Source organism: Lutjanus erythropterus, chromosome 16 (assembly GCF_056507025.1).
Source record: "Lutjanus erythropterus isolate fLutEry1 chromosome 16, fLutEry1.hap2, whole genome shotgun sequence".
In the NCBI taxonomy this organism is placed as follows: domain Eukaryota; kingdom Metazoa; phylum Chordata; class Actinopteri; order Lutjaniformes; family Lutjanidae; genus Lutjanus; species Lutjanus erythropterus.
In genome coordinates, this window is record NC_139332.1 from 28,114,963 (window position 1) to 28,129,609 (window position 14,647).

Sequence of the window (14,647 nt, forward strand, 5' to 3'; positions counted from 1 at the left end):
GAAACCCTGTAAGTCGTCTATTCAGCATTCCATGCTCCGGCTTAATGTTTGATCTAAAGAGAGTGCAGGTTTGCAGAGGATGTATTTTCTTTCTTCTCTTACATTTCTGAGGACGAGGATGTTTGACAGAAGACATACGGTGACAGCACCTGACACAAATGCAGCGTGCAGTTCAAACAGGCTCTTTATAGCAGGTATAATAGAGGGAGTTTCAGCTTCCACACATGCCACAGTTGCCATTAGAGTGGAAAATCAAAAGAAGAGCATCTTTAACTCCCTTACACTGAGCCACCGTGGCACGCAGGCATTTCTCCGTAGCAACAGGCTGACCCCGTTTCTATGGTTATGCTGTCCCTTCTGCATTTCTTCCAGGACAACGATGGCAAAAGGAGAAAAAAAAAAAAGGGACATGAGTATGTGGGCGCTGCTCAACCTACAGCAGGTGGTTCACTTAATCACCGCAAACAAAGGAAGATACTGGCAGTTAATAAATGTGAGTTTGGAGCCGGATCAGTGGATTCCTGCACCGACGGTGCGGCTTACATCTCCTCTCAGTGGTGCACTGAGTCAAGGGGTTGTAGCAAGTTCAAACAAAATGATTCAGCTTTTAAACTGGTGCCGATCAGTGAATACCTCCAGATAGTTGACTTTTCTCCCCCCTCAGAGAGCCGAGTTAAGATGCAGCCTACAGGTACATCCGCGTCAGCTCTGAAAACCTCCTGAACGACAGCTTGAAAGTGGGGTGGGGGTGTCAGTTTGTGCAGGATTTGGGGTTTTAAAACCTCTGAGCTTGAATGAATAAAGCTGATAAATGATGTGGATGGTGATTTTATTTTCCAACTTGTTCCTCTACTTCTCCTCCCCTTTTTTTCCCTCCTTCTTCTTCTTCTTAGCCGAAGCTCTGCTCAGTCCCTTCTTCCTTCGAGCTGCCTGCCGTTGCTATGCAACAATCAGAGTAACGAGAATCATTATTGAATAAGTCATTAACTTAAGGCAATAGTTCAAGAGAGGCATTTCAGACCTGGAGACATGATCTTACTCCTAATTGATCAAACCAAACACAGCAAAGTATGCAGGCTTGCAATGATAGGCAGACAGATTTTATGTGCAGTGCAGTTCAGCGTGCCACTCAGCGTGATGAGTGGTTATGACAGCTGATGATAAGTGGCTGCCAGACACTGATGTAGAGCCCCGCCGCAAAGGCTTTTCTTCTTCCTGGTCCCCGGTGTCCACAACCACACCCCAGCTCTTGACCCCGAGTGACCCCTTCAGCAATCCAATTCCATTTCCTGCTGCCAGCTGCCCTGAATGATTACTCTGACTAACTCCATTCATGGGAGAGTGGGGGATGAGGCGGGGGCCGAGGCCTGCGAGTGTGTGTGTGTGTGTGTGTGCCAGTTGAGGGAGTGTGTGCGAGTCTGTCCGTCTGTCAGGGTGTGCTTTTGCAAGAGACGCGTATTTTGTGCACAAGCCCGAGCGCTTCACGGTGTGTGTTCGTTCGCGTGGGATTCTGTTCGGTGCTTTGGCAGTTTGTGTGGGCGTGTGTGTGTGTGTTAGTGTGTGTGTGTGTCGTTTTTTATTACAAGTTTGATTTTGTGTCTGGGAGAGTCCCCTGGCAAAACAAACACAGACACCAATTAAAGCTGCTGCAGTGTCCCAGCCCCTTTACATCACAAATAATGTGCCTGTGGAAGAAACAAGCGGCTTTAGCCTTCCTCATCCACACCTCAGCTCCTTTTTCTCCCAACGGGACCCAACGTGAGCACACTATCATCTGCCAAAGATAGAACCAAACTGGTTATCTCACACGGGAGAGCTCTGGATCTGTGTTTTAAGCCTTTCTCACTGGTTTTGAAGTGGGTGGTCTGGAAATGGAAAAAGGTGATGTCTTGGGGATTTTGCGCCAATCAGATCTTACGACATAAGAAAGAATCTGAATCTGATAACAGCTGTTGGATTGTTTGCTTATGTTACCAGGGAAGCTAAGCACAACTGTTGAATAAATCCTGATCAAACCAGGCACGAACAGTCCAATCATCTGCACCAACTAAGTCAGTGGTTCCCAAACTGGGGGTCAGACCCCAATGGGAGGCCATAAAGCCACTACTAGGACGGTGTGGACAACCAGGAGAGGAACATAGAGTGAAACAAAGTGACATGAATATGATTGATATCAGGAAAATAAGCAATCAAGAGTTTGCTGATGCTTTCATGCCGACCTTTACCCTTGAATTTATTTGTTATCAGTTGTTTCCCCAGTTATTGTCAATGACTAGTTTTAAACATTATTTCATAAATATGTGTTTTCTAACAACTTAAATTTATTTGTTACTTAATTGAGTCACAAATATTACTAAAACAATTTCAAGAAGAAAAACACAAATTACAAAAAATAATATCATCACAATAAAGACAATAAACTGACCATGAATTGACTTTGGGTTGAAATAACTTCATCAGTTATTTTAATGGATAAAAAGTAGACTTTATGTTGTTAAAAAGTCATTCTTTTATTTCAGGTCCGTTGTGTTGACTCTATTTTCCATAAACATAGACAGTGTGACCTCAAAATTATACATTTCCACCATGGTTACAGACACATCTCCAAGTATCTATAGCACCACAGCAGTAAATGCCAAGTGTTGTTGAGTAACATTTTCTCTCTGCGCTGAAGAAATTTTAATTAACATAAACCGGGAGAAATATATTGTACTGAAGAAGAGCTGGATAGACTGATATCCCCACAGACTGTAGCCTCAGTGGGCCGGAGTGTGGTGCAGGTTGTGTTTTGATTTAGATGGCTTCACTTTCATGTTTTCGCAGTCGTGAAAACTCACTCTGCTGCTTTTACTATGCTATACCACTCTCTGCAATCCCACGTACTTAATGCAACAAGCTGTCGGAAAAGTACATCTGGGAAAATGTAAGAAATCACCGACTGAAGCAGATGAGTCAGGCTGAAGAGAAGCGGAGAATTCTCACCATAAAATAACTCATCCGAGAGGAGACTTTTCCATTCATATAAACAAATGAAAAAAAAAAACAGATAACCCTCAAACTATTCTGTGACACTAAGGGGATAATTCAGATTATTTGAAGAAGGATCGTATGTGGTAGACAGTGTATTGTCTACAGTAGATGTGAGAGGCACAGCCCAAGTTTGGAGAAGCAGCAGCATCACCAGTGCAGGAAACTAAGCAATGAACTGCTGACAGAGTCAGCAGCAAAACTTATTTTATCCACCTGTATTTTCACCACTTTCCCATACCTTCAAACACGGAAAAAAAACCAACATTGCTCTCTCCAAGTCAACCAAACTCCATTGGCAAAATCAGCAATTTTACCTCACTGAACACAGGAGCAGCTGCTCTACTGCTGCATCAGTCGGTTAGTTTGTTTGATTTATTGTGTGATTTTGGTGCTTTGAAAACTAAGTTCAGATGCACTGAAGTCACACAACAACTCATACAAACCAACAAATTGAGGCCGTGGTAAATGAGCAACACTTGTGCTCTGCAATGTAAAATTACTGTTTTTTTGAGCGGAGTCTGGTTGAGCGAGAAAGAATGATAATTCGGTTTATATAACAGCAGTTTCCTGTCTGAGAGGGCTGTCTGACAGCAAAGTCAAGCAGTGAAAATATTCTGAATATATTACACACTTAAATGAGTCGTGTTGCAAGTGGTTAAAATACTTTTCTGCTGACCCTGCCTTCTACTGTGGGTAATACACTATCGATAAGTACCTCATACAACCCCATCTTAAAACTGAAAACCAACTAAACTATCTTTTTAAATGAGGGCAGATTAGCATTAGAAATCAACTTAATATTTCATTAAGAGGTCAGCTGATTTGCGCCTATTTAATTACGTTAACGAGGTGAGAGTGAGCGAAGGTCGTGTGGAGGATAATGTGATCCTGCTGGCCGTAAGCACTTTCAATTACAGAGGCTGCACAGCACAGCTTTCTGCACGGCGTAAGCAGGGGATACAATTGTTCATTCACAGCATCTTCTGTCAGAGCAGGCTATCCGTTACTTCCTTCCCCTTGAATTCAGTTATTGTAACTGGAGTTGTTTGGTTTCTAGTAGGAGGGTGAAGCAGGCTTGATTGAGGCCGTAGTTAAAACGCTCTGAATTTTTTTTTTATTTTCTCACTGATTCACAGGCCTCCCATGAGCAATTAAGTAACACCAATTACCAGGAGAGCTTTCCCCCAGGGGTTTGTTGATTCTCTCGCTGTCTCTCTCTATGTGCTTTTGAACATCTGCACTCAAAACCCCCAAGTGTATTTGGGGTAAACTGAGCTTCCCCGTCGTCGGTGCTCAACCACAAAATCTAATTACGCCTCCTGTGGTATTACTATTTGTGTTTCAACAAATCCGAACAAATACAACCACCACTTCGGCGTGTCACTTTTATGCTGAGCAGAGTTCAACATGCAATGGTTGTTTTTGGAAACCGGATCTGCAACGGCGTCGTTATCCGCACGGTTCAGTGAAGTGCTTTTTTCTGACAAGGTGGAGAAGTGAAGGCAGTAACAACGACGCCACACTCCTGGTTCAGGTTTGATTTCCCCTGCAGCTACAGAATACACACAGGCCTTCATCATACGAGTCTGCACTGGTGTGCAAACATGAAGTCACTGAAATAGCAGCATCATTAGAAGCAGGGATGCAGCGGTAAACAAAAAGGGGTCAGAGATCGTCATAAGGCAAACCAACATCCAGCAGAATAAACAAAATATGTATCTCAGGAAAACATGATTTGTGTTTTACCATTAAAAACTAATTTTCTAATACTTTTGTACTGAACTTAATGTAGGTTTAAATCTTAATACAACACTTCAGCTCATATGCTGTAATTGTTTCTCTTGTTCATTCTAACTGTGAAGAGATTCATTCCAACACATTTCACAAGTTTATCGGACATTAATGCAAGGTTTCCTAGTCTGAGTTAGTCAAACCAAGTTGGCATCTGCTGAAATTACAGCCTTTTTAATTCAAAATTCTCTCCTTGTGTTTTCCCAGACAGTGTTTCCTCGCTGAAAGATGGAGCAATAGCAGAAAGAGGCAAAGGGTCAAAACTGAAAATGAATTGCGGTCCACAGCCAAAAGCAAACACCTCATCATATCATTATGCTAACTTATTTCTTCTCAAAACATTATTAGCTGAAGAAGAAAAGGAAAATCTGTCTCCTTTAAAATTAAGACCCACGGCAAACATGAATTAAATAAAACCCATCTATTAAAACTGCAAAGAAGAACTGGGTGTTTAGGCATTTCTACAAAGCAATAATTAAAAAAACAGAAAACAGTCATTTATTAGGAATAATTCTGTTGACGACGTTGTGAAAAATTGGAGTGATAGAATAAAGCATGTGTAAAACATAATAAAAGTTTTACGTCTGGGGTCTGCAGGTATTAAAATGAAAGGGACAGTTCACCCCAACATCAAAAGTAAATATTTTCCCCCTGGTCTGTAGTGCTATTTATCTATTCATACTGTTTTTGTGTGAGCTGCTGAGTTTTGGATATATCAGCTGTAGAGATATCTGCCTTCTCTCCATGATAATGGGACTAATTGGCAGTAGGCCTGTGGTGCTCAAAGCATCAAAACCATAACATTTGAAAAACTCAAAACCAGCGAATCTTTCCAAAAATCAGGACTCGGTTGCTCAAAATAATCCATAGACCTTGAGCTATTTCATGTAAAGCTACTTTCTTTCTGCAGTGGAGTCTGCTGGAACTACTTTCTTTCTGATAGGAAGAAAGTAGTCCCTACACGAAACTGCTCACAACAAGGTCTGCAAATTATCTTGAGTAACCAGGTCATGATTCTTTTTGAAAGAGACACTGATTTTTAATTTTTTTAAATGAAAAAAAAAAAAGCCAAGGCAAACATCCCCAAGACTGATATCTCAGTATTTCCAAAACTCTGCAACTCACCCCAGAACTATCAAGATGGATAAATATCACTTTGATTAGGATGTGAACTGTCCTTTTAAAGGACCAGTGTGTAGAATCTAGTGGCTCTAGTGGTGAAATATTACTATTATTAATTACAGTGTCTGTGAAAAACACACAGGCCCTTTCTAAAGCCAGTGTTTAGTTTGTCTGTTTCAGGCTACTGCAGAAACATGGCGGCCCCCGTGGAAGAGGCTCCGCTGTCTATGTAAACATAAACAGCTCATTCTAAGATAATGAAAACACAATGATTCACATTTTCAGGTGATTACACACCAATGAAAACATACTTAAGTGCATGATTTTTTATTCAGTTTCTGCCAGTTGATCCTCCTAAATGTTACACACTTAACCTCTAAAATCCAAAATGGTGCAAAGTTGACTTACTGACTCCCCAGCATGCTTTAAAGATACCCACTTGATATGACTATGACTGCAGACTTGACTTTAGCCCTGCACGGAAAAATAAAACCTCATTTATGTGAGTGAACCTGGTTCAGCAGCTCAACATCATCCAGCAAGGTGCCGCGCTGGCCAATTAAAAATGTGCCAGATAGATCAACGCTGTATTCCTGCTTTTACCTTGGGATCGAAGAGGAAAAGATAAAACAGGTACCGCTGTGCTAACTTTCCAGAGTTTTAGTTTTGACATCTGATAAGCCTTCACACTCATCGATCTGTTACTCAGGCTGAACTTCCCGGATTTCATTGATTTCATTCCAGTACCTGAAGCAGCGTGCAGCAGCAGCAGCAGGTCTGTTTTTGTTCTGAACTCCTGCACACCTAACTACCAAACCGTCATGGTGGCTTCAGCTGAACTTTAAAATGCATTTGAACTCAAAATGAAAAATGGATTTTGCCACCGGAATTGGATTAGGACTGGATCTCTTCAGGGCCGGCGTGGACCGAAGGAAATACAGGCCTTTTTCTCAGCAGCCATTTCAACGTTAAATAGTAGAGTAAACACAGGTGTTACCAGTGATGCTCATTAATATTCTGTTCCATTCATGTTAAACAGAGTCGGGGGGGGGCTGCTATTGTGCATGTTGGCTCACTGGAAAGGCTCTGCTACACAAAATGGAACAGGGCCATAATTAGTATCAATGGTAACACCTGTGCTACTATTTCATGTCAGTAGAACTGCTGTGAAAAAGGTCTGTTACAGCAAACAAAAACTCTTTCAATGTACATGAGGGTGCATGAGATTTGTATTAAAGGGACAGTTCGGATTATTTAAAGTTGGGTTGTGTGAGGTACTCACCCACAGTCAGTGTATTACCCACAGCAGATGGCAGTCCAAACATATTTTTTGTCACCTACAAAACCTTTGCTGTCAGAAAGCCTTTACTGACAGAAAATCACCATTATATGAGTCAAATATAACTCTCACCAAAGCAACCAAACTGCATAGGCAAAATCAGTAATTTTATGTTGCAGCCCACAGGAGTTGCTGGTCTACTGCTGCCTCAATCTGTGAGTTTGTTTGTGTTGCTGTCTCACTTTGGTGTTTTAAAAAGATGATTTGGATTCACTGAAGTCACACAATAGGACAAACTAACAAACTGATCAAGGCAGCAGTAGACTAGCAACTGCTTTGTTCTGAGAGGTAAAATGACTGATTTCCTCTATGGAGTTTGGTTGGTTTGGAAAGAGTGATATTTTAGCTTACATAATGGTGATTTCCTGCCGCAAAAAATCTGTCTGACCACAAGATAAAGTGATGAAAATATTCTAGATATGATGTACATTTAAACTGATTGATTTTTTTTGATGGACCTTTTTTTTAAGTGGCTTTTAAGTCCTTTTTTCTGCTGATGCCTCTCTCTGGGGGCGAGTTGACCAGTATGTAACCGTAGCTAACATGAATAAATACCTCCCACTGAGCACCAACCAGGATTTCTTTCTTGTTGAAAAACTGGTTGATATTCGGTCTGAACATCTAAGACCTCTTTTCACCCTCTTTTCAACCAGCTAAAATGCAGTTACAACTTCAACTAATTCAGCTAATTTGTTCAATCATAGGGATGAAGGGAGACAATATTGATTAGTGTGAAGGCATTTCTCCAAAGTCATATTTCACTTATATGGCAAAATCTGGTCTACACAAAGATGTAATCTCAACAAATTAAATGTTTCATATAAAATGTCATAAATATGGGTTGTGTAGGCTGTGTGCTGCTAACAAGAAGCTTCCAGGACATCATAATGGGAGAAGGTCTTAATGTAAAATAAAGAAATTATGCTTCTTGTGTAGCCTTACACGCATGCGACAATATACTTGATTACAGCTTTGTGCTCCTGGATGTATTATAAAAAAGTGACAAAGACGCTGTTTTGAACAGAAACACAGTGTTTGATTGGGTAAAGCACAAGACTTTCTCACTGGCAAAGTGTGTTTGAATTTGTGCACGTTGTAAATACTTTTTTATGACTTTCAACTCAGAAATTTGGACGTAGTTTCTTAATCAGGCTCCAAAGTGACGATAGGCTTTGATTTTCTCATTGTAGGGGATAACTATGAATATGGATGTTTAGTAAACATCTTTTAATAGTTTATGAAAAGACTTTCACTTTTTAACTTTTCACCGGTGATCATAGTCATCTTTCAAGTGTCTTTTGAAAGGAAAAATGCTCACTCAACTCATACATCCCCCATCAAATAATCCGAACTATCCCTTTAAGACAGACTTTTAAAACATGTGGATATTTCCTTTAAAAGAAGGTCTTTTGTAGCCTCAGCTGTTAGAAATGAAAAAAAAGGCATTAAGCCCGGACTACATCCCCGATTATACAGCACTGTAAGGATTTCTTAAGCACTTTTCTGAGTCTTTTCCGCCTGTCCCGTCCATAAATTCAGCTGAGCACCTCTAAATCCTCCTCAGCCGCTGACAGATGAGAGCAGGTCTCCCGGGTCGGGCTGGAGCCTGTTCTCAGACTGATGGAGCCGTACAACTTGGCCGCGTGTTTGGAGTAGGCGAAGGCTTTCCTCCTCATCATCTCCCCTTTCCACATGGAGATCATGAGCAGGGTGGAGAGCAGCACGCCCCCGAGGGTGAGCAAGCACAGTCCCGCTATGACACACCGGTCCAGATGGGCCCCCACCCGGGCTTTCTCCCGCTCCAGCCGCTCCATCTCCCGCGCCGACACGCTGTCCGGGTCCACGCGCACGTCCCGGGGGATGGTGTAGGAGATGGCGACCAGGGAGATGCCGGTCACCAGGCAGGTCACCGCGATGATGAAGCCGTAATCCACTGACTTCCCCGAGCCGTCAGAGGAGAGGTCGTCATCGGACAGCAAGTAAAGTTCCGGGATGTCCTCCTCCTCCTCATCCTCATCCTCCTCCTCCTCCTCCTCAAACACCACCTCTTCCTCCTCCTCCTCCTCCTCCTCGTACAGTTCACTTGAGGAGCTCTGACTCAGTCTGCAGCTTTGTGGACTTGTCTCTATCAGCTGGACATCATCTTCATCTTCATCAGCGTGGTGTTTGCAGGTGAAAGATGTCTCTGTCTCCTTCTCCTCGGGTCTTCGGGTCTCTGTCCACGGTGCTGAACCCTCTATTATTCCTCCTCCTCCTCCTCCGGGATGAAGGGACTTTCCTCCGCTGATACTTTCCTCATTTAAAAGCAGGGAGGTGTCTCTCAGATCGGGTTGATCAAAGTAAAACAGTTCCAGATCAGCCATTTGGACATCAGGCTGCGGTCCCCGTCTTGTCAAGCCCATGCGTCCGTCTCTTCCCGGAAAACATGCAAAAAACAAAAAAACAAAAAAACAAAAAACAAAGAGAGCAAAAAACGTTAAAACTACCTAAAATTTATTTATTGTTTTTGCATGCAAGCCACTTTCCATCTGTGCCTGAAGTATTTGCACAAGCAAAACCTACACGCATCGCTCTCCTGGGTGCACCGCAAGCATTTTAAAGTACAGCTAAGCAAGTCTTAAACGAATCCCCGTGGTATTATACAAAGACAAAATGCCATTTCCACTTTCTCTTTCTCCTTTTCTGGCTTCTGCAAGCTCTCAACCCGCTGCTCCAGAGACGCACAGTAACCATGCGACATGCTAATAAATCTAATTCCGCCTAATGTGTTTCAGTGGTTCGGCTATTAGGCAACAAAATGCTGCGGTTTGCTGAGTACCTCTCTCCCCGTCTGTGGCTGCTCGCATCCCCGGCTGCTGCTTCTGCTCCCTGGTCAATTAGAGGGAAAGGTTTGGCAGACCCCTCCCACGGACTGAGCTCCGGCAGCAGACCGCCTTGTAAAGCTTATTACCGAGCCAACTTCAGTTGGTCCCCGCCACATGCACGCTAATCAGATGAGAGAGTCAGCAGGAGGCAGGTTGCACTGTGGGAGAGATTTCAAATTACAGTAACACCTCCTCACAACAAGAAGAACTAATGCCTTAATTAGGAGTTAATAGATATGTTATGTCAACATTAAGACGTTTATGAGAACAACTTTAAGGCTCAAAATTAGAATCGCAAGCAGCTTTATTGGCCAAGTTTGTGTGCACGATTTTCTCCCATTGTTTTCAAAGTGTAGGGGAGACTGGGGACGATTGTAACATATTTTCCTTCATACCTCAGAGACTACATAAAATACACTAATCTTCTTTCGATATATGAAACATATATGTGCAGTAATTAAAGACACTGTAAAGTTATTAAACAGCCAGCCAAATTTTAATAATTAAAAAAAAATGCAAAGTATATAAAATTAGGTCTTAAAATCATGAAACATTTATTTATTTCTTATTTAACTTAGATGTACACATCATCTAGTAGCTTTATCGGACATGTCCAGACATGTTTGAGCCACCAGAGCCAGAGGACGGTGACAGGATGGTATTTCTTTTTCTTCTGAGTCGGGTTGTTGGAACTGAAGTGAGCTGAAGTGAACTGCTGGGCTGATTTGGACAGAGAGAGTCGCTAAAGGTACGTTTGTAACTGACTGTTAGGTGTGGGGGAGACTGTGTCATTCTTGAAATCATCTAATTCCACAAATCAGTACTATAGTTCTGTGTTTCACATTTTTAGCAACTACGTTCTAACAATATTACCCGAAAATATCTAAAGATAACCTTTTTGTCACTGGTAGGCAGGATACTGGTGTATAAGTGATGTAAAGATCAATAAATATGTGATAAAAACACTTAAAACATGCATTTCAACTTAATGGGAACTTTAATGCAAGAGGTCAGTCTTCCCCCATTGGTGGGGGCAGTTGTAATAATGACTGGTGGCAATTGCAATACCAAAAAGTCATATAGCTGAAATAAAAGCAGAACAGCGTCAAAGTCACGCCCCTTGTATGGATGTAATGTCATGTACCTAAAGATTTTGTATAATATTTTTTACATGGGAAACAAACCTCAGCCTCCTGGGGTGAAAGGGCTGCATTTGTTGGATCCATCCATCCACCCCACCTCCTACAGACGTGAACTTTCTCCTTTGTCTATATTATGTAGAAAGTCTGAGTCACTGTGCACGTCTGTATGAGTCGCCAAGGGACAATGACGAGATGGCTGCAGATGAGGCATCGCATGCATTCAAACCAAAAGACTATTTCTATTTCTGCAGCAGACTAGGCTTAGTGGTAACTAGATTTAAATCATAAAAGTAATTTTAAACTTAAATTTATTCAAATATGTTCATTTTCTGACAGAGAAGTAGGTCTATATCAACACAGACATACAAGGTGTTTACATGTGGCCATGTGGCTCAGGGGCAAGATCTTGCGGCCATGATAAAATCTTGTATGCTTAAAAAAAAGCAACACCTTTAGTTTGTTCATGTTAAATTTTAACCAATGACCTGGAGATAAAATTGATATTGATAAGTTTAAGTTCACAGCTCTAAACTTTTGACAGCATAAGAAAAACACTGAAAATCTGAAAAGTAACTTAAACTTCACTATCAGTTTTTTTTTGTGCAAACTTCTGCCAAAGTAAATGATTCTGCTTTTTTCCCTACATGCAGGCAGAGAGAAAATCCTACTGAGCATGTGCAGAGTGGTGCGTTACAGTTGCTCCTGTTACAACTGCTCCCAGTCTCCCCCTATTAACACAGGAATAGACATAACAGCTAAGATCAAGGTCAAAAAAGATGAAGAAATACAGTTAAAGAATAGACAGGACTATGAAGTAGCCTATTGAGGTGTATATATACACATCTAAGCACCAGTGACACACAACATAAAGAGATCTGTAAATCAAGTGTTCTGTAAGCTGTAAACACAATTACTGCAAAGAAATAAATACAGAATGGATATACATGAAGCAGATGATTATGTAGGATTTAGTATATGCATGCATGTCTATATATAATATATACAGTGCGCAGGATTGACAGGGAATGAGTGCATGATGATATAAATTAAAGTTAAAGTAGTTAAAGTACAAGTAAGCTTGCCAGGTTTAGAGGGCTCTATCTTTCCGGTGAGTCATTTAATGGCGAAGTCACGATTTTCCCACTTTGTAATAAACCATCAAGGCAGCAATTAAATCCAAATAAGTTATTAGGGTAATGAAGCACTCATGTTAATAACATCATTCATGAAGGGTCACGAATTTCTTACTTTCTAATAAGCCACCTGGAATAGTTAAAGGGACTATTTAGCACTTTTCATGTGCGTGTCCAGTCAGTGTTGACGGCAAGTGTAGCCGACTGAAGAAATAAATGCCTGTGTGTGCTAGATAAACAGAGAAATCTGCTGCAAAATGTTGCTCCTTCTGCATCCGGTGATGTTGCTGGTATTAAGGAAGAACTACAGGCTGTTTCAGCTTGGATTTCTAGTCTCTGCCTGTGAGTAGCCTGGAGCCGTGCTAGATGAGTATATTTGTCACCTAACACTATGTTGTGGCCAACAAAGTAATAGCTATAGGCTCAGGGGGTGAGCAGCATTATGGGCATGGATGTCAGAAGCAACTGTGCAATGCATCATGGTACATGTAGGAGAACTCAGTTTTCTTGGTTAATGTAGCTAACGCTGAGGAATTTATTACTTCAACCAACTCTTCACTAAGCCCCTCCTTCATAACACAGCAACCTAAATTAGCAACCGTAACTAGCAAACGTTGTTTTTCTCTACCTGTTGAAGCGGTGTGAGTGGGGTTTTATGAAGAGCAATACTCAGTGTCTCAAGAGTTTGGAGGGTGGAATCGCTTTTGTAGTCTTTCAAAAAGCTAAAACACGGAACCAGATGTGCGAGGAATGGATTCAGTTGTGTCGTAATCTGCTTTAACGTGGCTGCAAACATTAGCATATCCGGCTAACTAGCTTGCTACCCGCAGTAGCATTACCTGAAGCCAAACTTGTGTTAGATACTGCTACATTTGCCAAACTCTTATTCCCACCCCGGGTTATTTTGGGATTCATTATGTGGAGGTTTGAGAAGGAGGATGTGGGCTGATGCATGATCAAAGTGGGCCGTCGCCAACACATCTCTCTCTGGCTTGTTCTTTCAGGTTTAAGCGAAGGGTTAGTTTAGCTCTCATCCAGCTCTCTTCTTAAGGCGGTCACCGTCTGGCTGGTCTGAGTGGACGACTGTCTCAAGGTCCTCTATATTTATTTATTGTATTTGACTATCCAACCAGTGTGTATTGGGATGTAAGCTAGCTTTAGCCTCAGTCTTTTAGCATTAATGAAAAATAACTTTACATAATTGGAACCCTTTAACAGGGTTCTTGTTTTAAAATGCATCAGATCATAATAAAGTCATCTGGAGATGGACTTTTCAGTGTTTGAGATTTGAGCAAAATGCTAAAGTCATCATGCTAACATGCTGCCGTTTGGCAAGTACAGTGTCATATTCATCATCTTAGTTTAGCGTGTTAGCTTATTGATATTTGCTAATTAGCATTAACCACAGTACCGCTGAGGCTGATGGGAATGTCATTAGTTCTGCAGGTATTTGGTGCTAGACCAAAATATTGAACAACCTGAAATCTTGATATGATGGTGGGGCCACAAGTGGTTATTGGTTCCCAACATGGGGTCCGGGTAACCCAGGGGGGCACCAAAAAACACAGGGGGTCCCTATGGCTTTATCTACTCTGAGGCTGTCAAAATTAGATTTGCACATGAACTAAAACCTGCGTACAAAACTTTTTAAAAAGATGCATTTTTGTCCTCACTCAGAAAAAAAAGGCTACTTAGTAGGCAACACCTCTGTGACCTCTGACACTCTGTGATAATGAATCATTATTCTTCTTCTGGTGAGGATGAGTGTGTTTAGGCCTCCTGGGTCATTAATAGAATAAAAAATGTTAATGTTATGTTGGAAAACCAAAGGTGAAGGTTTAAAGAATGAAAAACAATTAAAACTTTGGAATGAATCACTTATTCTTTTGGTGTGTGTGTGTGTGTGTGTGTGTGTGGGCTGGGAAGGCTCAGCTGTTCTTAGATGGAAGAAGAGGAAGCTCCATGAAGAAAGGTTGGGGACCACTGAACTACAAGCTGAGACATTTCTCAAGTATTAAATATCATGGCATCCATCCAATAGTTTGGCTGGCATCGCCACACATACAGCCACGCTGCAAACATGGCTAATAAGTTTACGAAGGGCTTTCATAATAAATCATCAAATCTGTAATTGCAAATGCCAATAAATAGATTTTAGTCCAAATGCCGTGCAGCCCTTTCGCAGAAGGTCAAAGGTCAGTGGTCATTTGAAAGGGTCTCCCTGAT

The 14,647-nt window shown here is 41.5% G+C and overlaps 1 protein-coding gene across 1 annotated transcript; it reads right to left on the reverse strand.

Annotated features, from left to right (window-relative positions):
- Positions 1-8,699: 8,699 nt before the first annotated feature.
- LOC146313259 (uncharacterized) lies at positions 8,700-9,687 on the reverse strand. The gene has a single exon (XM_084739165.1). It carries the CDS (start codon positions 9,682-9,684, stop codon positions 8,818-8,820), a length of 867 nt encoding a protein of 288 aa, XP_084595291.1. The 5' UTR covers positions 9,685-9,687; the 3' UTR covers positions 8,700-8,817.
- Positions 9,688-14,647: the final 4,960 nt, after the last annotated feature.